The sequence below is a fragment of the Aethalodelphis obliquidens genome, unplaced genomic scaffold (genome assembly GCF_003676395.1).
Source record: "Aethalodelphis obliquidens isolate GAN/ISIS:26980383/991018 unplaced genomic scaffold, ASM367639v1 scaffold85, whole genome shotgun sequence".
Lineage (NCBI taxonomy): Eukaryota > Metazoa > Chordata > Mammalia > Artiodactyla > Delphinidae > Aethalodelphis > Aethalodelphis obliquidens.
This window is the reverse complement of record NW_020838029.1, coordinates 5945568-5969133: the sequence shown is the minus strand read 5'-3', so window position 1 is coordinate 5969133 and position 23566 is coordinate 5945568. Positions and strand designations below refer to the sequence as shown.

At 41.2% G+C, this 23566-nt stretch overlaps 1 protein-coding gene across 3 annotated transcripts in view; it reads right to left on the bottom strand.

The window, feature by feature from the left end:
* The window catches only part of IGBP1 (immunoglobulin binding protein 1), a 38577-nt gene extending 18527 nt beyond the window's left edge, over positions 1-20050 (bottom strand). Inside the window, exons 1-5 of one of the 3 annotated variants that reach the window (XM_027093618.1) lie at positions 19413-20050; positions 18726-19019; positions 10146-10341; positions 8494-8573; positions 7669-7781 (exon numbers count right to left, since the gene is read on the bottom strand). In XM_027093618.1, coding sequence (XP_026949419.1) covers positions 7669-7781; positions 8494-8573; positions 10146-10341; positions 18726-19019; positions 19413-19696 — 967 coding nt within the window. In that variant the 5' untranslated portion in view covers positions 19697-20050. The remainder of the gene's footprint in view (positions 1-7668; positions 7782-8493; positions 8574-10145; positions 10342-18725; positions 19020-19412) is intronic. The other 2 variants (XM_027093619.1, XM_027093617.1) reach the window with 2 other exon arrangements.
* Positions 20051-23566: the final 3516 nt, after the last annotated feature.

Here is a 23566-nt window from a genome sequence, read left to right as displayed (position 1 = left end):
AAGGAGAAGTATGAAAATCTCTAACTATGGCTATAGATTTCTCTATTTCTCCATTTAATTGTCAATTTTTTCTTCATGTAATTTGAAGGTTGTTATTAGTCACAAACATGTTTATGATTGCTATGTCCTCCAGATAAACTGCCCCTTTTATCAGCACTAAATGTCCTTTTGAAAGTCCAGTAACACCTTTTGTCTTGAAGTCTACTTTATCTGACATTATATAGCTACTGCAGCTTTCTTATGTTTACTGTTAGCATGGTATATTTAAAAAATCTTTTTACATTCCACCAATCTGTACCTTTATATTTAAATGCATCTCTTGATAGGAGATCAAGAGGGTGGTGTAAGAAGATGTGGAGTTCACCTCTCCCCATGAACACATCAAAAATATATCAACGTGTGGAACAATTCTCACCAAAAACTAACTGGAAATTGGCAGAAAGACTCCTGTACAACCAAGGTTGTAAGAAAGATACACAGAAGTCCACAGAGAAGTCTGGGCTCCACTCATGAGTACTGTGTGGGTAGACTGCCCCCAGGTAGGGTAGAGAAACCAGTAGCCTGCTGTCCTAGGCTACTGGTTTCATGCAACAGCCATGCTGCGCTCTCAAGCCAGAGCTAAAAGAATGTTCTAGCCCTGCTCACTTCATGCCACAAGCATGACACTGGATCTAAGGTGGCCAGGACCTGGGAAGAGACTTGACCTTGAGATGGAGAGGTGACCCAGCTCTGGGGTGGAGCCCAGGTGGGGCAGCAGTGGTGACCATTGCTGGAATTTACTCAAGAGGTGCCCCAGAAGCAGCCCAGACTTCTGATGGCAGCAGAGCTGCTGGGTTTCCCACAGCCGCTTTGCTGCGTGTGTACCCTAGCCCAAGCTGAATGTTCTGGCCCTGCTCACTCCATGCCACAGTGTGGCACTACAAAAAAAGGAAATTACAGGCCAGTATATTTGATGAATATAAATGCAAAAATCCTCAACAAAATATTAGCAAACCAAATCTAAAAATATATAAAAAGGATCATATACCACGATCAAGCTGAATTTATTCTAGGGTCACAAGGGTAAATCAATATATGCAAATTAATCAGTATGATACACCACATTATCAAAAGGAAGGATAAAAATCACATGATCGTCTCAATAGATGCAGAAAGACCAATGTGACAAAATTCAACATCCATTAATAATAAAAACTCTGAAAGTGGGTATCGAGGGAACATATCTCAACATAACAAAGGCCATTTAGGACAAACCCACAACCAATGTCATACTTAATGGTGAAAAGCTGAAAGCCTTCCTGCTAAATTCTGGAACAAGACAAGGATGCCCATTCTCGCTACTTCTATTCAACACAGTATTAGAAGTCCTAGTCACAGCAATCACACAAGAAAGAAATAAAAGGCATCCAAATCGGAAGGGAAGAGGTAAAACTGTCATTATTTGCAGATGACGTGGTACTATATCTAGAAAACCCTAAAGTCTCCACCCAAAAACTATTAGAACTAATAAATGAATTCAGCAAGGTTGTAGGATACAAGATCAATATACAGAAATTTGTTGCATTTCTATACACTAACAATAAAATGCCAGAAAGTAAAAAAAAAAATCCTGCTTAAAATTGCATCAAAAAGAATAAAATACCTAGGAATAAACTTAACTAAGAAGGTGAAAGACCTATACTCTGAAAACTATAAAACATTTATGAAGGAAACTAAAGATGATACAAAGAAATGGAAGGATATCCTGTGCTCTTGGATTAGAAGAATTAATGTTATTAAAATGGCCATGCTGTCCAAAGCAATCTACAGATTTAATGCAATCCCTATCAAAATATGCATGATATTTTTCACAGGACTAGAGCAAATAACCCTAAAATTCATATGGAACCACAAAAGATCCTGAATTGCCAAAGCAATCTTGAGGAAAAAGAACAAAGCCAGAGGTATAGTGCCCCCAGACTTCAGACTATACTAAAAAGCTACAGTAATCAAAACAGCATGGTACTGGCACGAAAACAGACATACAGATTAATGGAACAGAATAGAGAGCCTAGAAATAGGCTATGGTCAATTAATCTATGACAAAAGAGGCAAGAATATACAATGAAGCAAAAACAGTCTCTTCAACAAGTGGTTCTGGGAAAATTGGACAGCTACATGTAAAACAATGAGATTGGAACATTCCCTCACACCATATACAAAAATGAACTCAAAATGGATTAGGAGACCTAAATATAAGACCTGAAACCATAAAACTCCTAGAAGAGAATATAGGCAGAACACTCTGACTTAATCGTAGCAATATTTTTTTTGGCTCTGTCTCCTAAGGCAAAAGAAGTAAAAGCAAAACTAAACACATGGGACATAATTAAACTTAAAAGCTTTTACACAGCAAGGGAAAATACTGACAAAATGAAAAGACAACCTAGATGGTGGGAGCAAATATTTACAACTGCTGTGACCCATAAGGGATTACTATCCAAAATATTATGAACAGCTCATACAAGTCATCATCAAAAAAAACAAAGAACCCAATAAATGGGCAGAAGACCTGAAGAGACAGTTTTCCAAAGACATACAGATGGCTAACAGACACATGAAAAGATGCTCAACATCACTAATTATCAGAAAAACGCAAATCAAAACCAAAATTAGGTATTACCTCACACCTGTCAGAATGGCTATCATCACAAAGTCTACAAATAACAAATGTTGGAGAGGATGTAAAGAACAGGGAACCCTCTTACACTGTTGGTAAGAATGTAAATTGGTGCAGCCACTATGGAAAACAGTACGGAGGTTCCTCAAAAAACTAAAAATAGAACTACCATATGATCCAGCAATTCCACTCCTAGGTATATATCTAGAAAAAATGAAAACACTGATTCGAAAAGATACATGCACCCCAATGTTTATAGCAGCACTATTTACAACAGCCAAGAGATGGAAGCAACCCAAGTGTCCATCAACAGATGAATGGATAAAGACGATGTGGTATATATATATGTATATATGTATACATACATACACACAGAGAATGAACTACTACTCAGCCATAAAAAAGAATGAAATTCTGAAATTTGCAGCAACATGGATGGACCTAGAGGGTATTATGCTCAGTGAAATAAGTCAGACAGAGAAAGACAAACACTGTATGATATCACTTATATGTGGAATCTAAAAAGTAATACAAATGAACGGATATGAAAAACAGAAACACGCTCACAGATATAGAAAACAAACTTGTGGCTACCAAAGGGGGCAGAGGAAAGTGGGGAGGGACAAATTAGGGGTATGGGATTAACAGATACAAACTACTATGTATAATATAGATAATCAACAAGGATATATTGTATAGCACAGGGAATGATACTCATTATCTTGTAATAACTTATAATGGAGCATAATTTACAAAAATACTAAATCATTTTGCTGTACACCTGAAACTAATATTGTAAATCAACTATACTTCAATTAAAAAACAAATAGAGGGGCTTCCCTGGTGGCGCAGTGGTTGAGAGTCCGCCTGCCGATGCAGGGGACACGGGTTCGTGCCCCGGTCCGGGAGGATCCCACATGCCGCGGAGAGGCTGGGCCCGTGAGCCATGGCCACTGAGCCTGCGCGTCCGGAGCCTGTGCTCCGCAACGGGAGAGGCCACAGCAGTGAGAGGCCCGCGCACCGCAAAAAAAAAAACCCCAAAAGAACCAAATAGAATGCACCTCTTGTAGACAGCATGCAGTTGAGTCTGGTAATCAATCTCTGATTTCTAATTTGAAGGTTTACTCCATTTATATTTAACATAATTACTGACATGGCTGGATTGGGATTTACCATTCTGCTATTGGTTTCCCGTTCATCTCATCTGTTTTTTGTTTCTCCATTCTTTCTTGCCTTCCTCCCTTTTAATTTCTCCATTGACTTTATAGCTTTCTCTCTTTGCATTATTTTTAAAAAATAGACCTTAGTTTTAGAGCAGTTTTAGGTATACAGTAAAACTGAATTAAAAGAACACAGCGTTCCTATATACCCCCTGCCCCACACAGACACAGCCTCCCCCCTACTATCAACATCGAGCCACAGTGGTACATTTGTTATAATCAATGAACCTACACTGATGCATCATTATCATGCAAAGTCCACAGTTTACATTAGGGTTCACTCTTGGTGTTGTACATTCTATGGATTTGGGCAAATGTATAATGACATATATTCACCATTACAGCATCATACTGAATAGTCTACTGGCCCCCAAAATCCTGTGTTTTGCCTATTCATCCCTCCTTTTCCTCTAATCCCTGGCAACCAATGACCCTTTTACTCTCTCCATAGTTTTGCATTTTCCAGAATGTCATGTAGCTGGAATCATATAGTATGTAGCCTTTTCAGATTAGCTTCTTTCACTTAGTAATACGCATTTAAGGTTCTTCCATGTCTTTTTATGTCTTGATAGCTCATTTGTTTTTAGCAATGAATATTATTCCATTGTCTGTATGTACCACAGTTTATCCATTTGCCTACTGAGGGCATCTTGGTTGCTTCCAAATGTTGGCAATTATGAATAAAGCTGCTATAAACATTTGTGTGCAATTTTTGTGTGAACCTAACTTCAACTCATTTGGGTAAATACCAAGGAGCATGACTGCTTGATAGTATGGTAAGAGAATGTTTAGTTCTGACAAACTGTCTTCCAAAGTGTCTGTACCATTTTACATTCCCACCAACAATGAATGACAGTTCCTGTTGCTCCATTATCCATGTCAGCATTTGGTGTTGTCAGTATTTTGGATTTTGGCCATTCTTATAGGGGTGTAGTGGGATCACTGTTGTTTTAATTTGCAATTCCCTAATGACATATGATGTTGGGCATCTTTTCATATGCTTATTTCCCCTCTTTATAATCTTATTTGGTGAGGTGTCTAAGGTCTTTTACTCATTTTTAAATTGGGGTGTTTAGGGACTTCCCTGGTGGCGCAGTAGTTAAGAATCTGCCTGCCAACGCAGGGGACACGGGTTCGAGCCCTGGTCTGGGAAGATCTAACGTGCCGCAGAGCAACTAAGCCCCTGTGCCACAACTACGGAGCCCGCGTGCCACAACTACTGAAGCCCAAGTGCCTAGAGCCTGTGCTCCGCAACAAGAGAAGCCACCGCAATGAGAAGCCCACGCACCACAACAAAGAGCAGCCCTCACTCAACGCAACTAGAGAAAGCCCGTGCACAGCAACGAAGACCCAACACAATGAAAAATAAATAAATAAATAAATAAAATTGGGGTGTTTAATTGAGGCATTACTTCACTATCTCTGGGACCCACTTTCAAATGCGAAGGTGACAACAATTCACATCACTGTTCTTCTGTGTGTAATATGTACTTTATCTCTGGCTGCTTTTAAGATTCTCTTTTTCTTTTGTTTTCGGCAGTTTGACTATGATGTCTCTATGCTTGGTTTTCACTGTATTTAAAACCTGCTTAGTTAGGGCTTACTGCTATTTCTAAATTTCTAAATTTGTGTTTCACAGATTTGGGGAACATTTCAGCCATTATTTCTTCAATTTTTTTTAATGGCCCCTTCTCTTTATTCTCTCCTACTGGTATTCCAATTGTACATAAGGTAGACCTTTTTACATTGTTCCACAGGTCATTGAGGCTCTTCATTTTTAACCAATCTTTTTTTTTCCTTCAGATTGGCTTATTTCAAGTTAACCAACCCTTTCTCCTGTCATTGCCAATCTGCTATTAATCTCATCCAATTTAAAAAAATTGAAATATAGTTGATGTACAATATTATGTTAGTTTCAGGTGTATTACAGTGGTTTGACATTTGCATACATTATGAAATGATCACCATCATAAATCTGGTAACCATCTGTCCCTACACAAAGTTATCACAATATTATTGACCACATTTCTTATGCTGTATATTACACCCCCGTGGCTTTATTTATTTTATAACTAGAGGTTTATAGCTCTTAATCCCCTTCACCTATTTCCCCTCTCCAACCTCCCTCTCCTGTGGCAACCACCCGTTTTTTTGTCTGTATCTATGAGGCTGGTTTGATTTTTAAACTTCAGATATTGTATTTTTCAGTTCCAGAATTTTTTGTGCATAGTTTCTACTTCTCTGAGATTTCTTACTTTTTCATTCATTACAAGTATATTTTCCCCTATGCCCTTGAGCATAGAAATAAGCTGCTTTAAAGTCCTTATCTGCTAATTTCAACATCTGAGTCATCTTCGGGTTGGTCTTCATTGATTGCTTTTCCTCTTGAGTATAAGTCACGTTTTCTTTCTTTTTTTTTCCCATACGTATAGTAGTTGAGGACTGAATCCCAGACTTTTTGAATGGTTATGTTGTAGAGATTATGAATTCCGTTTTGTTCCTCTAAAACATACTGATTTTTCATTTTAGTTAGTTTTCATTTGTCTAGAACGAAAATTCAAAATTCTGTTTCCTCTGCATTGGGCAGTAGCTGGATTATCCATTCAGTTATTTTAGCTCTATCTAGGGTGCTTGGAGTCGATCCTGTATAGCTTAGTAGTCTGCCAGAGATTTGGGCAGGCTTTATACAATTAGGGCTCCTCCTCTGTGGTTCTCTCCTGGGATATCTTCTCAGGTTTCAGTTGCTACAGTCACCCTGAACTCAGTTCTCTCCTTCCTCATCCGATAAGACTGGTTTCTATCCAAGTTTTACCCACCTCCATATTACAGCAAGTGCAGCCTGCCCATGGGTGAAAAGCTATTAAAAAAACCAGGAAACCTTTTCAAATGACCACTATTCTCTTTGCTACAGTGGAAACAGCATTGGAAGTGGGAATTTTAGGGCCTGTATTAACATCCTAGCCTGGCCACTTTCTAGCTATGTTTACTTTGGGTTAGTCCTCAGACACCATTTCCTCATTCTAAAATGGGAATAAGAATGTTTGCTTCATGGGGTTGTTAAAGAGTATCAAGTGAGATCATACATGAGATAAGGAAAATAGGCTCAGAGGGGCTAGATGATGTCCTATCTAAGTGGTAGGAGTAACTGGTTACTCCAGATCTGTCCATGCTTTTTCTGCTATGCCATATTGCTTCCATCTTTCTAATGACTACCAGCTCCACCTTTCCCTCCCAAAGACACCTCCAAGTACCTACCATGATCTAATTACCAAACTGAGCACCAAGAACACAGTAAGCCAAAGTCCTTGCCCTCAGGAAGTTCCAAGTACCGTTCCCTTCTTATATAAGTGTTGACTGCCCTACAGTCTATGTCTGATTTTGGTCACTCTCAGGGCCTTCAGATAGCTGTTTTGATATATTCTGTCCAGTCTGTAATTGTTATCTATAGGAGGGGTTGGTCTGATACAACCTACTCTGCTGTTACCAGAAGCAGAACTGCTATTTATGGATGTTTGGCTTTGCTGTCTAGCTGCTCAGTCTGTTTTTATGCCATGATATTTGGAGAAATTAAAAAACTATGCTGTCCCACTGCCCCCATCCTCCCAAAATCATGTGCTATTTAATAATAAATGAAACAAAATACTGACTAGAATCTTTCTATTACTCAGAATCTTTGTCCAGATTTCTTTTGCATCTAAAGGGCAACAATACTTGGTCTGAATTTAATTGCTCGAGAGTTAGGGACCGGTAGTGTAGTAGTATAACGACTCTCCTCCCACCCCTCCATACCTGATGTTTTCTTGGCTACACCCTGATCAGGTAATGCTCCAAATTTCCGATGCTGTTCATACCAGTCATTCACTGTCATAGATGCCAGACTTGGATAACCAGCTCCAAATACTCTGCAAGAATCACACTGCATTTAGAAAAGTAAACATAAAGAGCTCTATTAAAAAGCCTCTTCTCTTTAGTGATAAAGCCTGTGTCTGTTTCATCCTTGCTCTCCTACCCAGCTATCTTCTGAGGATTTGTGAAAACTCCTGTTAGGATATGTAAAATGAGGCATCCAGGAAGGAGAATTAAAGGCAAGAGCTTTCATGAGAAGATAAATAGCCCAGAATCATCTCCCAGTAAGCAATCCTGGAGGCTAATGCCCCACAGAGGAGTGATGATACGATGGAAGGAGTATTTATACTTGGAGGGTATAAAAGATACACGGAGGAAGAAGACTCTTCTGCCACCCTACGGAAAAGCATCCCAAAACTCAGAATTAAAACCTAGATAGGCAAACATGTCCTTTTGAGAACTGCAGCTGAAGGAAACAGTGGGAAACAATTTTAAGGTCTACAATTCTCCCTTAGATTCTTTTCTTCTTTCTGTTTTTAATTAGTTAATTAATTAATTTTTGTTGGTTTCCTTTCTAGCCTATTTTTAAGCTCAAGTTTGTGAGGGAAATGTCTGATGAAGACAGACAGAGAAAGTATCAGAGGAGATATCTCTGATGCAAGAACAGCCTCCCCAGGTGAAGCCATTACCTTCTGTTACTCATGCACTGTAAATGAACCATAAAAGCAGGGGGCTTGCAAAGGCAACCCACTTTTTAATACTACCTACTTGGCTTGGGCCATGTTCCGAGTGAGAACAAACGGTTTCATTGGAGGCCTGTCCTGACGAGATGAGTGAGAAGTTGATGCCTAAAAAGGAAATTAATTATCAGAAGTGTACTTGTCATTCTGCCCATCCCACTACGCAGGCTCTTATGTCTTTAGGTGCTTGAAAAGCCCTATTTATCAGTCTCTAAGATATATTTGCAGAATACTAATGGTGGAGGTTGGTTAGCTCTCCTGAGGTGGCCCAAGTATCTTGCTGGAAAGGGAGCAAGAGAAAGCTCTCCCAGGAATCATTTCACCACAAGTGAAAAATTACCTGACTTTAAAATACTCCCCTCCAAAGAGGAAGATTCCAAAGCCTTCTTCCATGTTCCATCTAAAACCCTTGAGCTCAATTTGAAGCCCCTTTCCTTAGCCTGGCCTTCAGTGCTAAAGTTGAATTATGAAGACCCTTCTGCTAAAACCCTGTCCAACGTAATTTTGCTATTAATTGTCATGAGCTCCCTAGGGTGTTTTAGAAGTGGATGTTCCTAAATGCAAGGGGGGAAGAATGGGTTAGTATCTTTCATATATAGGTGCACAGAAATGTTTCAAGGAAACTTGGCTGTCCGGGGGCACACCAAAACAAACTATGGTCAAGAAAAATGTTCACTTGGTTCTAAACTCCATCACTTCCAGAGCCAATCCCAATACCAAATGAGAGAGCATAAAAACAAAAAACTAAGGAGATGGGAGGATCCAGAGGAGTCCAGCCTCATGATGCTTGAAAACCACTCATCTAGATATGCCCAAGGGGCCTTAAGGCTTTAGAATACTAATTGTTCATTCTTTGATCCCTTCACACAGAGAAACTAGGTTGATGTTACCCTGAGGCAAAAGCTCCTGGGCTAATTAGTGCAAATCGAATTAGCAAGAGGTTTCTCTGAGGACTTAAATGCCTGTGACTAACTGATAAATTCAACTCAATTCATGTTATATTCTGAACCAAAAAATAAGTGGCAGCAGAGCCTAATATTTTGAAGTAGCAGCTCCAAAACACAGTTATGATCTTCAGAGACAGCCAAAGTGGGGTTACACCAAGTTTTCTTTACCAATATGCCTGACATTTTGTGCAGAGATGTCCTTGCTGTGTTTCATACTTGGGTGACCTAAGGTGTGAGGGTGTATCATTGTGTAATGTTAAATCCTGGTTTCTCCCCCAACCTAAACACATTCCATGTCTTTTGCTTTATCTTTTTACTCTTTTCTCTCTCTTCTCCAGTTACACTCTTCTTCTTCATTCCCATCCTATCCCTCTTCCTGTTTATTACAGTCAAGCACAGGTTTTCAAGGCCCACCTCCCTATGCCTTCTTTCAGGAGTCATGAGTGCTCACAGCCCAAACCAATTTTCACTTCAGAGAAGCCTCCTTCCCTCCTGGCATGTCACAAAATTACAAAAGACTGGAAGTGTGTTACAGGTTAGAAAGCACTGGGGAACAATACTATAAACTAGAAAGAAAGCTATCCTAGTGAACCTTCAGCCTTCCTCCACTAATCTTAATAAGAACAATGATTTTATGGAGACTTAAAAGGATTTTAATTCGATTACTCTCTTGTAGAAGATCCAAATCTCTGACAGTAGCTTTTTTAGGGATATAGGCGGTGACCAGGCTTACCTCTTTTGAAGAGTCTTTTCCTCTCAAGATCTTTATCTCCTGGTCAATGCTCTCAATCTCTTCTAAGCTGATACCAATCCACCTTCGAAGGTGAAGGAGGTAATATTCACGAACACACTCATCATCTGCTTGACCACTTTCCACAGCAGATTTCAGTGCAGACAACCTATGCTCCACCTCCTTCTTCTGCTTGTATCTGTTCCACAGAAACGCATTAGCCATGAACTTAAAAATAAAGAGGTGTTCCTTCAAAAGAAGGACACAATACAATTTTACCTTTACAAATGACCAGGTACACCGATTTCCATTTAGGCAAAAATACAGATTCTATACCTCAGAATTTGCCACCAAGTCAGTTCTCTCAAGACTACAAGGCAAGGAAGGGATCAGCAGAAGCTGAGAAATACATCCTGAAACCAGAAAAAAATCGAAAATAACCTGATATGAGCAACTCTTCCCATCGTATTTTGAGACGAGAGTGCCTTAGTAATTCTATGACATCAACCTTTACTAGGTTGGGTGCTTAGTATATACAATGTCCACTTGGGAATTACAGCTTCAAATAGTCATAGGATCTTAGGGGTCATTTACCTGCCATTGATGCAGGAATTCCTTGTGAAATAGCCTAAAAAATGGTCATCTCTTCTTTTCTTCTGGGCAAAACATTTCCAGCTCCTCTAACTCATCCTAGTATAATTTGAAGACTCATATCTACCCTGCCTGCCCTTTTCAAGATGCATTCTAGTATGTCATCTATCACTCATTGGACAACTATTTACCGAGTACCTATTGTGTGACAGGTACTGTTCTCAGTGCTTGAGACACAACAGTGCATACAAGAAAGTCCTTGCTCTCCTGAAGCTTTCATTCTAGTGTGAGAAGACAGACAAAAAGAAATAGATGAGTCAGGTGGTGGTGAAGTGCTCTGAAGAAGCAAAAAAGCAAGGTAAAGTGGATAGAGTGATGGTGTGAAAGTACGGGTGATCAGGAGAGACTTCTTTGAAGAGATGACATTTGAGCACAGACTTCAAGGAAATAAGGATGGAAGCCATGCCGGTATCTGAAACAGTGTTCTAACGGGGAAAAGCAAATATGAAGGTCCTGGGGTGGGAGAGTGCTGGCCTGACATGTTTGAGAAATAGCAAGGAGGTCAGTGTGGCTGGCATGGCGTGAAGAATAATAGGAAGTGAGGTCAGAGAGATAGCCAGGGCCATAATTTGTAGAATCCTGTAGGCCAAGAATACACGAAATATCAAATGTCATGATATTTTGAGAAGAGAAAGCCACTGGAAGCTTTAAAATAGAATACATGAAATGAACTTTTTTTTAATGGACTACTCTGTTGTGTGTAGACTGTGGGGGGTGGTGGGAGGCAAGGGTGGAGCAGGAAAATCAACTAAGAGGATATTGCCACAATCCAGGCGAGAGACAGCGACTTGAAATAGGGAGGTGGTGAGATGTGGACATAATTAAAATATAACAGTATTTGTTGGTTTATTGGATGTAAGGTCTTGAGGCAAAGAGAGGAATCAAGGGAAAACTCCACAACTCCCAAGAGAAGTATCTTGAAATATCTATGTCTGGAACCCCACTCTAGACCTCCAGAATCAGATGCTCCTCTGTGGGTGTTCACCCAAATCTGAAGTTCTTAACCTGAGGTCCACGGACAGAGTTTGGAGGGAGGGGTGTTCTTGAACTCCCCCAAATTTTGTATAGAATTCTACATGTATGTGTCTTCTTCTTTTTTTTTTTACTGGGGAGAGGTTAAGGAGGTCCATGACCCACAAAAAGTCAAGAACCTCCACTCTGGAAACATTCTTTACTATAAAAACTTTTAGGCTCTTCTGCTCCTTTTAATCAACAAGTGGGCACTTTATGTAATGTTATAAATAACTGTCACAGCACCATCACAGGTGGCCTTCTGAGTAAAACACTACACAGGTCAATTCCTAGTTCATGAATGCTATTACAGATATCACTTGAGAACATTTAACTCTGGTGCCACTCGGTTCCTGTGCTTCCTTTCCCATCCTCTGCATGCATGTGGTCTAGTCACACTCTCTGGTCTTTCCTTCTTCTCTACTTCCTTTGCTTCTATGACTTTGCTCCTAGTCATCTTTGGGACTTCTAAGTTCCTGAACTCCTATTCTTTGAGGCCAGTGTTTTTTAAACCTTTCTGTCTTAGCAGAAGAACGCTTTCTTCTTATGAGAGCTTACTTGGAACTCCAGAAAGTAATAAAAGATAAAATCCGCCTTGGTTAAATCAGAGGAGGGCTCCCAACATGCCCCCTACCCAGGCACTGTGGTAAAATCTTAGGGCTCGAAGGAACAGATTGTAAACCACTGTCCTAGACCTTTGTCACTGTTCTAGATTTCCTATGGTGAGCTGTTGCATGCAAACACTCCCTATCACCCTAGAATCCCCCAGTGCTTGTCACCCTTCTGACTCTGGGCCACTTTCATCATTCATTCCCCTTTTCTGTTCCCAAGCTGCTGAAGAGAGGTAACGAACTACAAATTTGTGTCAGATGAGTCAACTACAAATTCATATGATCAAACTTCAGCGGAACGGTCACTCTTGTTCAGCTATCTTTTTGCTCATCTTTTGTGGATCCATGCCAACATCATGCTCACCAGATGGCCAGCCAATGTAGAAATTCAATTTCCCTTTTTACCTTAAAATCTCTATAGCTTCACCTTTCCTCCTCTCCTCTTGCCTTTAAGGAGCTTATGTTGTCTTTACCATTCCACTTTGGCTATCAATCCTGTCTCCACCCACACTCTTCCAAGCCTCACTCAATCAATCATCCTCCCTGTCATTAGCAGTTACAATTTTTCACCCTACTGGTGCCTTTCCCCTATCCTAGAAACACCTTCCCTCAATCCATGTTCTGCCTTTTCAAATGACCACTCTTCTCTCTTTTCTAAACAGCACTAGAACTGGGAATTTGAAGACCTAAGTTTAAAGCCTGGCCACTTACCAGCCATGTAACTTTGGACAAGTCAGTACTCAGAGCCCATTTCCGTATTTCTAAAATGGGATAATATCTGCTTCATGGGGCTGTTAAGAGGACCAAATGAACAATACTCACGAAAGTGCTTTGTAAGCAGCAATATATTGTTATCTGATGGGAAAAATTGAGGTTAAGGGGGGCTAGATGATGCCCCATCTACTAGGTGGCAGAAATTGGACTGGTCACCCCAGGTCTGACTCCAAAGCCCAGGCTTTTTCTGCTATACCATATTGTTTCCATCTTTCTGATGACCACTCTATCTGTCCTTCCCAAAGATACCTCAAGTATCTACTATGATCCAATTACTGGTTGGGTACCAAGGATATGATGATATAATTAGGATATTAAGGATATAATTAGTCAAGGTCTCTGACCTTTAGAAGTTCCAAGTCTAGAACATAACAGATTGTTATGGCCTGATAAGTAACATAAACTAAGTGCTACAATATCTGGGAGGGGAGACAGGTAGAGCGAAGCTTCATAGAGGACATGACATTTGTCCTCTCTCTTCCCCAGGCTTCTTTCTATAAGTACTTTTACCTGTACCTTGTTGAGTCTCTTACCTCTGTTCTTTCTTTCCTCTTCCTTCTCCCTTAATTTGCCCCAAGGTTTTATCCTTGGCTTTTTTTTCTCTCTACATGCTTTTTCTTGGCAAACTATCCACACCCAGCAACACTCCTGAATTTTTACCACTAGCAGCAAAACAGCCTGATAAGTTTTAGTTACACGTTTCCATCTGTCTATGGACATGGCTGTCCAGTTGTCACTTTAGGACCTAAATTCAGTAAATCTAAAACTAGACTCATTACTTACCCAGCTTCTACTTCTCCATTTCTGTCAAAAGAATGTAGGTACAGGGCTTCCCAGGTGGCGCAGTGGTTGAGAGTCTGCCTGCCGATGCAGGGGACACGGGTTCGTGCCCCGGTCCGGGAAGATCCCACATGCCGCGGAGCGGCTGGGCCCGTGAGCCATGGCCACTGAGCCTGCGCGTCCGGAGCTTGTGCTCCGCAACCGGAGAGGCCACAACAGTGAGAGGCCCGCGTATTGCAAAAAAAAAAAGAATGTAGGTACAGTTAATCAAGACTTACACTTACGCCTCAAAGATGGGAATTAGAGTAGAGAAGATATGTGAAGAAACAGGTTTTGAGGGAGAGAGAGGACATACCATTTAGGTGTTTTATGTCGGATGGCCTCACTGTGTAAAGTCATGAGGTGGGGGATGGAGGACTTACAGAAATTAAATAAGGATTTGAACAATTTGTTTTCTAATCATATAAATGCTTCTTGCAAAAGTAATATCTCTGATAGTTGTAACTTCATTTTTATCACTTCTTCCCAGTTGAAGTACTATTATAACACGTTAACTTGTCTTTCTGCCCCTCTCTTCCTTTACAACGTTCCATACACATCACTTCCTTACAGTCCTCCAACCATACTACTCTTACCTTCTGCCAAATCAGACTATTCTCCATTTCCTGTACATACCTCCAACTACCCTGCCTTGGGCTTTTGCTCATGTTGTTCCCCCCTGCTTGTCAAGAATAAATATTTTTTGAGCACCTTCTATATACCAAGCCCTGTGCTAGACATACCACACAGAGAACAAGAGAGAAATGGCTACTGCTCTCATGGAGTATACATTCTAGTAGGGGAGAAAGACAAAACCCAGAAAGACAGATAAATGAAGAGCATTCCATGCAAAGAGAACAACATGTACAAAGACTCTGTAGAAAGAAAGAACTGGATCTGTTCGGAACTGAAAGAAGGCTATTATGGCAGCAGTCTAGTGAACAAGGGGAGTATGATATATGACGAGATTGGAGAGAGGCAGATGGCAGATCATCCAGGTCTTTACAGTTAATGGCTTGGATATTTCAGGTGAGAGATGCTGGTGGCCTAGATGAAGGTATGATAGTGGAGAAAGAGAGAAACAGAAGGACATAAGGTACATTTTGTAGCTAGAACTGGCAGGCCTTGTTGATGGACTGGACGTGGCAATTCAGAAGGGAGGAACTGAAGCTAACTCCTAGGTTTCTAGCTTAAAACCTGGGTGAGTGGTGGTCTGTTTATTGAGATGGTAAAGACATGAGTGTGGGGGCACATTGGGGGATTGAAAAGCCAGCAGTTCAATTTAGGGCATGTTAAGTTTGAGATGTCTGTGAAACATCCACGTATGGTGTTCAAAGTCAGGAGAGGTCTGGGTTAGTGATATAAATATGGGAGCCATTAGCGAAAAGATAGTGTTGGTATCTCGTCTGTCAGGCATAAAAAAAAAAATTCAAAGATCAAGCTTTCTGGGCTCCCCTGGTGGCGCAGTGGTTGAGAGTCCGCCTGCTGATGCAGGGGACGTGGGTTCGTGCCCCGGTCCGGGAAGATCCCACATGCCGCGGAGCGGCTGAGCCCGTGGTGAGCCATGGCCGCTGAGCCTATGCGTCTGGAGCCTGTGCTCCGCAATGGGAGAGGCCACAACAGTGAGAGGCCCGCATACAGAAAAAAAAAAAAAAAAAGATCAAGCTTTCTAACCAAAGAAATGCAAATCAAAACAATGAGGTATCTTTCCTGCTTGCCCATCTGGATTTTCTAAGTGTTGCCATTCAGTACTGTTGCAGTGGGACATACTTTGAAACTTTGTTATTGTGGAAAGCAATATAATTACCATCAAGAGTCAAAATATTCAAACCTTTTGATTTAGGCACTGGTCCTTCTAGAAATCTGTCCTACAGAACAGTGACAGATGCAGTTATGTTTCCTCATAACATTACTTAGAATAGCAAATAAAAAATCAACACATAAACAGGCTAAGCATTTGACAATAAAAGATTCGTTTAAATAATCATGATATGACTGTAAGCTGGAATACTATTTAACCATTAAATACCATGGCTTCAAAAGACATGGGGAAATCAAAACAGGATGTTAGGTTTAAAAAAAAGGATAAAAAACTATATTTATGGTATTCTTCCAAATTTATTAACTAAAATAACTATGTATCTGGAAGGAAATACATCAGATAGTTAACAAAGCTCATCTGAGTGCTAGGAAGAAGACTTATTTTTAATTTAAAAAATGTTCTGTTTTCCAACTTTCTACAATGAATATTATTACTTTTACATTCAGGCTAACCTGTAATTTGCATTTTTAATTTGCATCCTTCTAGTCTCACCTCAAATGCTACTACATTCGGAAACCTTTTCCTTAACCCTCCAACCAGATGTGATCACTCCCTGGTCTTTGTCCACAACACCATTTGTATCTCTCTAGTGCATTTACAGTCTTTTTTTTTTTTGGATATATTACGATTATTTGGATCCCAAATTCACTGTTTAAACTATCTGTTACATGCCAACGGGTTGCCCCTACCTTCTCACAAAGGACATGATACTGAATTCCACTTCATATCAGTCTATCCCATTTCCTCAAAAATCATTCTCTGTCACTCACCAGCTCTTAACCATACTTTATTATTCTTTAAAGCCCTTACCACCTAAAATCACATTTTTATTTACTAGCTTACTGTCTGTCTCCTCCACCAAAACAAGAGCTCCATGAGGGCACAGACTTTGTCTGGGTCTCCATTACTCAGCACACAGTAAAGGCTCAATAAATATGCTAAATGACTCAATCAATTTTCAGCTCTCTAGACCAGGCCTCTCCACTGAGCTTCATGCTACAGATACCTTGACTTGGATGTCTCCTAGGCAACCTTAAATGCAACATGTCTCAATATACAATTCATACTCTCCCCTATCTGTTCTTCCTCTTCTATTCCCCCATCTCAATGAGTTCCACAGCCACCCACCGACATCAGAAACATGGACATCTTCCTTGCTGCTTCATTCTACCCTACCTGTCACAACCAATTGATCGTTTTCTGCAGATTCAACCCTATAAATAAATATATCCCCTCCATCCCTTCTGCCATTGCAGTAGTAAAGTCTCATCACCTCTGTGACCTAACTGGATCTAATTTCTCCCTCAGAATGCTTCCTAACTGCTGCTAGAGTATGCTAGTTAAAATGCAAATATGACCTTGCTACTCTTCAAGGAAAAAAAAAAAAACCTCCAGTGGATCCCTAGTCACCAAACAAATCTCAGGCTCTTTAGCATGGCCTAATAATAGGTAACATTTATAGAATATTTACTATGTAACAGATACTGTGCTAGCTGTTTTATGTGGTTTATTTTATTAATGCCTCTTAACCCTATGAGATAGGTACACTGTTACTTAGACTTCACATATGAGGAAACCTGAGGCTCAGACAGGTTACATAAGTTACCCAAAATCCAATGGCTTATAAGTAAAGCTGGGTCTCAAACCCAGGTCTCTCATTCCACGACTTGTACTCAGCTACAAAGATACGACAACAGCTGACTCTGAGTGCTTACTGTATCAGACAATGTGGTAAGAGCTTTTTATGCATTTCTCTTCTATTTTATAGGACCTATGATTATCCAATTTGCCATCTGGGGAAATTAAGGCACTGAGGGATTAAGCAACCTACCCAAAATCAGAATGATTAAATTCTGGAGCTGGGATTCAAACCCCCTTCCCAAGTTCTCAGGAACAAGGTCGTTCTTTCACCTTCCTCACACCCCAAGCTCTCCTTGGTTTGAACCCTACAACATTCTTCAGCATCATTCTTTCCCCTTCTTCACCACCCACTTTGTGTTCTAGCATCACCTAATTGCTTATGGTTGTTCCCCACCCCAGCACTGTGGTCTTCAATGTCCCTGTAGCTTTACTAATGCTATTATCTCTGCTGGCTAAAGCCCTCCTTTCCTCTTCCTCTAGATGATACTCCTATGCATCCTTAAACAACTCATCACAGGAGTCACCTCATCCAGGGAGCCTTCTGCTCTCTCCTGCTCCCTCTTTGGTTAGGTGCCCCTCCTGTCTGCTCTCCCGATACCTTGTGCATTTCCCTATCACATCATTTTATAATTTATACTGTTTCTATGCCTCTTTTCCTCACCACACTGTATGCTCCTCCAAGGCAGACACCACCCATATCCATACAAACGCCCATACTCAGTTTGAATCCCCGGTGCCTAGCATAGCTCCTAAACACTGTGAGCACTCTTTTTAAAAAACTAAACTAAGAGAGTAAGCAAGGTGTTCAAGGTCACATAATGAAGCTATGCCAGTACTAAGATTAGTTCAGGATGTTATACACCTGATCCAATATTGTTAGAACAGAGTTTCTCAATCAATTGACCATAAATGGACTATAGCTACAAGATATTTGTGCCCTTCAGAGATACTTACCTCACTGTACCATGTGAGTATTGCTATGCTGTGATGTGGGAGAGACTGGGAGACACTCTGCTAAACTACATTGCTGTTGCTGGCAACCATAAGGTGCTAGGGGTCTGACAGTTAGGTATAGTCATTTCAACCAAGGCAGAGGCTTCTTGAAAAACTCAGGAGTTTGCTATCACCAGGGCCTATGCTAAATACGAACCCAAAGAGTGACACACACCATTTTTTGCCCACCCCCCCAGAAAAAAAAACATGCACCCCTCCCCGCCAACAGCACTGCCATTGGGCAGTCTTCAAATGACCCACCTCTCTATTTTAGCCTGTCTCTGAGATGCCATAGCAACGAGGCTAGGATAGGCCATGGAGGAATCAGCAGTGTTATTTTCAGCAGAGTTGGCCTTGGTTTTGGGCAGCTCAAACTCTGCCACATGATAGTATCGGCACTGAGTTAAGTAGTTTAAAAAGTGTTCTCGAGCCCACTGCAAATGATCTAGACGCTTGCTGGGGTTGACTTGTTTCATGGCGAATGCTCCTTGAAATGCTGGCACCATCAGGTACTTCAGATCGGTGGAAGCAATCTCTTCCAAATCTTCATTTCGGCTGGAAAGAGCAAAGAGGAGGCTGTGAAGTCTGGCTGGGCATTCAAACTGTGGCCCTGGCTTCCTGGGGGAGGGAAGGGCTGGGGTGTGGGTGGGGGTGTGGGTGGGACAAAGGGAGGAGGCACCGGGAACAGCTGCCAGTTTTCATCACTAACAGTGGCTGTGCGCTCACACCCAATGCCTATGCAAATAGCCAACACTAGGGAGCACAATCGTGTGATACTAAGTATCTCGGAAGAGAGGTGGAGAATGTAAACAATGTACACAAGGTCGCAGTGGGAGGGAGGAAAGAAAGGCTCCGGGTTTTAAAGGTCTCCTGCACCCAGGATCAATGGTTCCGCCATTGGTAACTATTATTACCTACGTTCTCAGTCATACTACCCTCTCGCCATACCTGAACAAGTCGAGCTCCAGTAACATTTCGGCAGCCTTCTTCAGGAGGTCCAGTCCCTTGAACACCTTATCTTGGATAATCCGGGAGCCGGTGGGTTCAGTCGCGACTTCCACTTCGTCCAGAAGCTGCCTGCTGGTTTCGAACAGCTCGGGGAGCCGCGGCAGCAGTAACTCGTCTCCGGCTGTTGCCATCTTGGGGAAGGGACGAACACGGGAAGAGCTCACTTCCGGCCCTGGGACAGATGGGCTGGGCTGCCAGCAACGAAACCGGAAGGGGCGCAGCATCGGTCCAGCGGCTCCACTGTTAACTAAGCGTCGGACAACTGCCAGAAGCGGATGTTAGCTAAACCGAGCAACTGTTTCCATAGACTCATTTTACCAGGCTGCCTATTACCGGTAGTAGGCATCTGTTACAGACACACAACGCGCAAACAAGCAAACCCTAGGTGCTGCTTTTCGCGTGGCTACTCGTCGCCGATCCGGGTCTGGGCAGTGCCGTAGGCTCTGAAGCGCGGGTGTGACGAGGCTGAATTCGGAGCTAGGGCGGGCGCGAGAGGGTAGGCGCGGGCGCGCCCACGCAGTCGGCCAGGCGTGCGCCTTACCTCGCAAGGCTGTCCCTTGCCTGAAGGGCTGGGGCGGCCAGGGTCGTGCAAGTAGCGCCCCCCTCCGGCTTCCGTACACCCAGCAGCTGGAGCTCTGGGTTCCTCCCAGCCAATCCTCGCCTGCTCTCTTTCACGTCGCTTCACCCCTCCTACACACACATTTAAAAGTTACTGTTACCAACCCCTTTTACACACACACACACATTTAAAAGTTACTGTTACCAACCCCTTTTACACACACACACATTCAAAAGTTACTGTTACCCCTCCTATACACACACACACACACACACACACACACACACACACACTTCCTCTGTGAAAGCTTCCTTGAGCCTCTCTCCCCCGCCAAATGAAAATTTTCTGTGCATCTCTATCAGAACACCTACCACATTGTATTACAGCTAGTGACTTACAAATCTATCTCCCTTACCACTATGAGTCTGATTAATTTTTGCACCTCTCCGGCTAGCCCAGTGCCTGGTACTTATTAAGTGCCCAGTGTCATTATATGAATAGAAAAATAAGTGATCGGTTTGGAAAGCAGCTCAATTACGCAGAACTGCGCTGTTCAACACGGTAGCCACTTGCCACATGGGGCTATTGAGCACTTGAACGTGGCTATTTTGAATTGAGATGTGCTTTCAATGTAAAATATACACCGGATTTTGAGAACTTATTACGAAAAAATAATGTAAAACATCTCAATAATTTTTACACTGACTACATGTTGAAATGCTAATGTTTTGTATATATTGGGTTAAACATATTATTAAAATTAATTTCACTTGTGTCTTTTCACTTTTATAATGTGCCTACTAGAAAACTTAGAATTACATATTAGGTTCATGTTTGTGGCTAACAGCTACTGTACAGCGCTGATGTAAAAATATAATTCCAGGACTTTGAAAGAAGGGACCTCATTGCTTTGAACAAATCAATATAAATATGTACTGATTACCATAGGACACACCCCGAGTTGTCCTAGGAGATTTAATTTAAGTAAAATGCATGTTGCCTGCCCTGGAAAATAAGCTTTTAAACTAAATGTAGTTTACACTATCATTGAGAAGAAAAAATTTTTCATGTAAAAACAACTAGAGGGCAATATAGGACAGTATATAACTAGGGGATATGTTGTACTGCATAGGTTTCTGGAAACCCAAGAAATGACAAGTCATTTTATGTTAGTAGTCAGAAAGCTTCTTAGACATGACGTGCAGTCACAGAATTTCAAAGTTGGAAGAGGATCTCAAAAATCAGAGGAAAAAAACCTGAGATCAGATAAGTGACTTGCCCAACGATTTGTGACAAAGCCAGTGTCTTCTAAGTTCAATTGTTTTTACTCCATCTATCTTAAATTGAGTAGGATTTAAAAAGATGGAGAGGCCTTTCATGTGGGACAGAATGAAGCCCCAAGCTAAACCAGTGCTTGGCAAGAAGGAGAGGAGAGTGGGGCATAAGTGTGGGTTGAAAAAGCTTCCCAGGTGATTCTAATACGCCTTCCCTTGCAACCTGCTCTAGAAGCTGAGGAGGAAAGGAAGCTCTGGTGAATCACCAATTTGATTTGTCTGGTACTTCTAATGAGTCTTGTAAACTGAACTTTCAGGGTCAGCCTTGGCCAAGAATACAAAGAAGAAAGATAGTACTTGTGAAGGAGACTTAGAAACAGTAATTGTGAGACTAAAGATAATTTGTTCCTGCACATTTGCTTGGATTAAGACATAGCTTTACTGTTGCCTAAGAGAAAAAAAAATATGCAGAATTTGAATCTGGTCTTGAACTTTGTAAGCCATTTTTCTATGGCTTTCAAAATGACAGTCCTCATGAGAATCACCAGTTACTTTCAGAATGCATATCATATATTCACATCATCATTTTAAATATTGAATTGCATCTTATTGAGATAATACCAAGATTAAAAAGTGGTTAGAAAAAAGTAATAATAAAAATGAGTCATTTATTGTGTTTCTGTGTGTAAACACTTTATCACATTAAATCCCAGTTGTGTATGAGAGATTTTTTTAAAAATCCTAGTTTAGGGGAACCAGAAGGGCCCTTAGAAATCTTGTAAGTATAATGTCACTTAAACTTTTTGTAATAGCAGAACTCTTTTTCCAAACCAAATTTTAGACAGGCCCATAGTTTTTAAAAGGGCTGCTGTGTTTGAAGTAGATACACAGAAGCCTGCCAACTCAGCCCATCTTTTCCCCAACTTGTGCAGTGGCACCCAAGGCACCAAAGCACTTCTGAGGGACTTGAGGGCTCTAAGTAACACAGTATAAAAAGCACTAATCTAGCACAGCCCCCTCATTTAGCAGATGAAGGAACTGAGACCCTGAGAAGTTAGGTAACTTGCCCAAAGTCGCAGAGCTAGGATGACTAACTGGTCAACAGTATATAGAGTGAGTCGGAATGGGGAGAAACTGAAGTCCAGGAAAAGAGTAGAAAGCATTTTAAGTAATCTGTGCATAGCTATAGAAATGAGATGACCTTTCAAGTATTTCCTGTTGTGACTCCCCGATCGAAATGATGGATGTTCATTTGTCATGTTTGGATCAACACAGATTTGTTCTCTTAGATAAATTTTGTGAGTCATGAGAGAAATGGTATAGTAGACCTTTTCCTGCCTGTCCGAATTGAGGCGCTTGGCAATTTAGACCTTCTTTGGTCTACTGCTGTTTTGTCTTGAGTGAGTAATGTTCTACTGTTATTTGTACCTGTAATGCCAGCAGTAACACTAGATGAGATCAAATTGTGCACAGTGTAAAGCCAAGAGCAGGCTGTAACTTGCCAAAAATTATATATGGAGTAATGACTTAATCCCCAGTGTTCAAACTATCTTCACTAAGTATTTCTGAGATTTGAATTTGCCTGACTAGTAGCAAGAAGTTCATTAAGCCATGAAAGGAAAAACTCCAGTACAGTGAAGACTGAATTAAATGAAAGATTTAAATTCCTACTTTTATATCCAACTCTGAGGAGTGTGGTAAAACAGTTAAAAACACTCTGGAGACTGATATTTGAGTCCTACCTCTGCTACTGAGTAGCTGTGTGACCTTGCAGAAGTCCCTTCCTTTCCACATTAGTTATGTGCTACCTAAATTCTAGGCACTGGAAATTCAAAGAACAAGACACTGGGTTTGAGCCCTTAAGGGGCCCACAGTTCAATGGGAAAGACCAGTGAACAAATAATCAAATAGGAATTTGGTAAGAATGGAGGGAATAACTTTAGCCCTGAGGGGGGCATTCTGTTAGAGGTCAAACTCCATACCTGACTTTCTGATCCTTTCTGACCTGCTGCTGACATCCTTTTCATTCTGTTCACCCATGGATCCTAAGCTCCACCTTTAGCGGACTCTCCTAGCTCTCCAACCTATCATGTCCTCTTAGGCCTTCATGCATTTACATGGGTCGTGCCTTCTGCCTGCAATGTCCTTCTCTCCCTTGTCTGCCTGGCAAATTTATATTTAATACTGACAACTTAGCTGAAGGATCACTTCCTCAGGAAGCATTTCCTGATCGTTTACCTGCAGGTGAGGTGCCCTCCTCT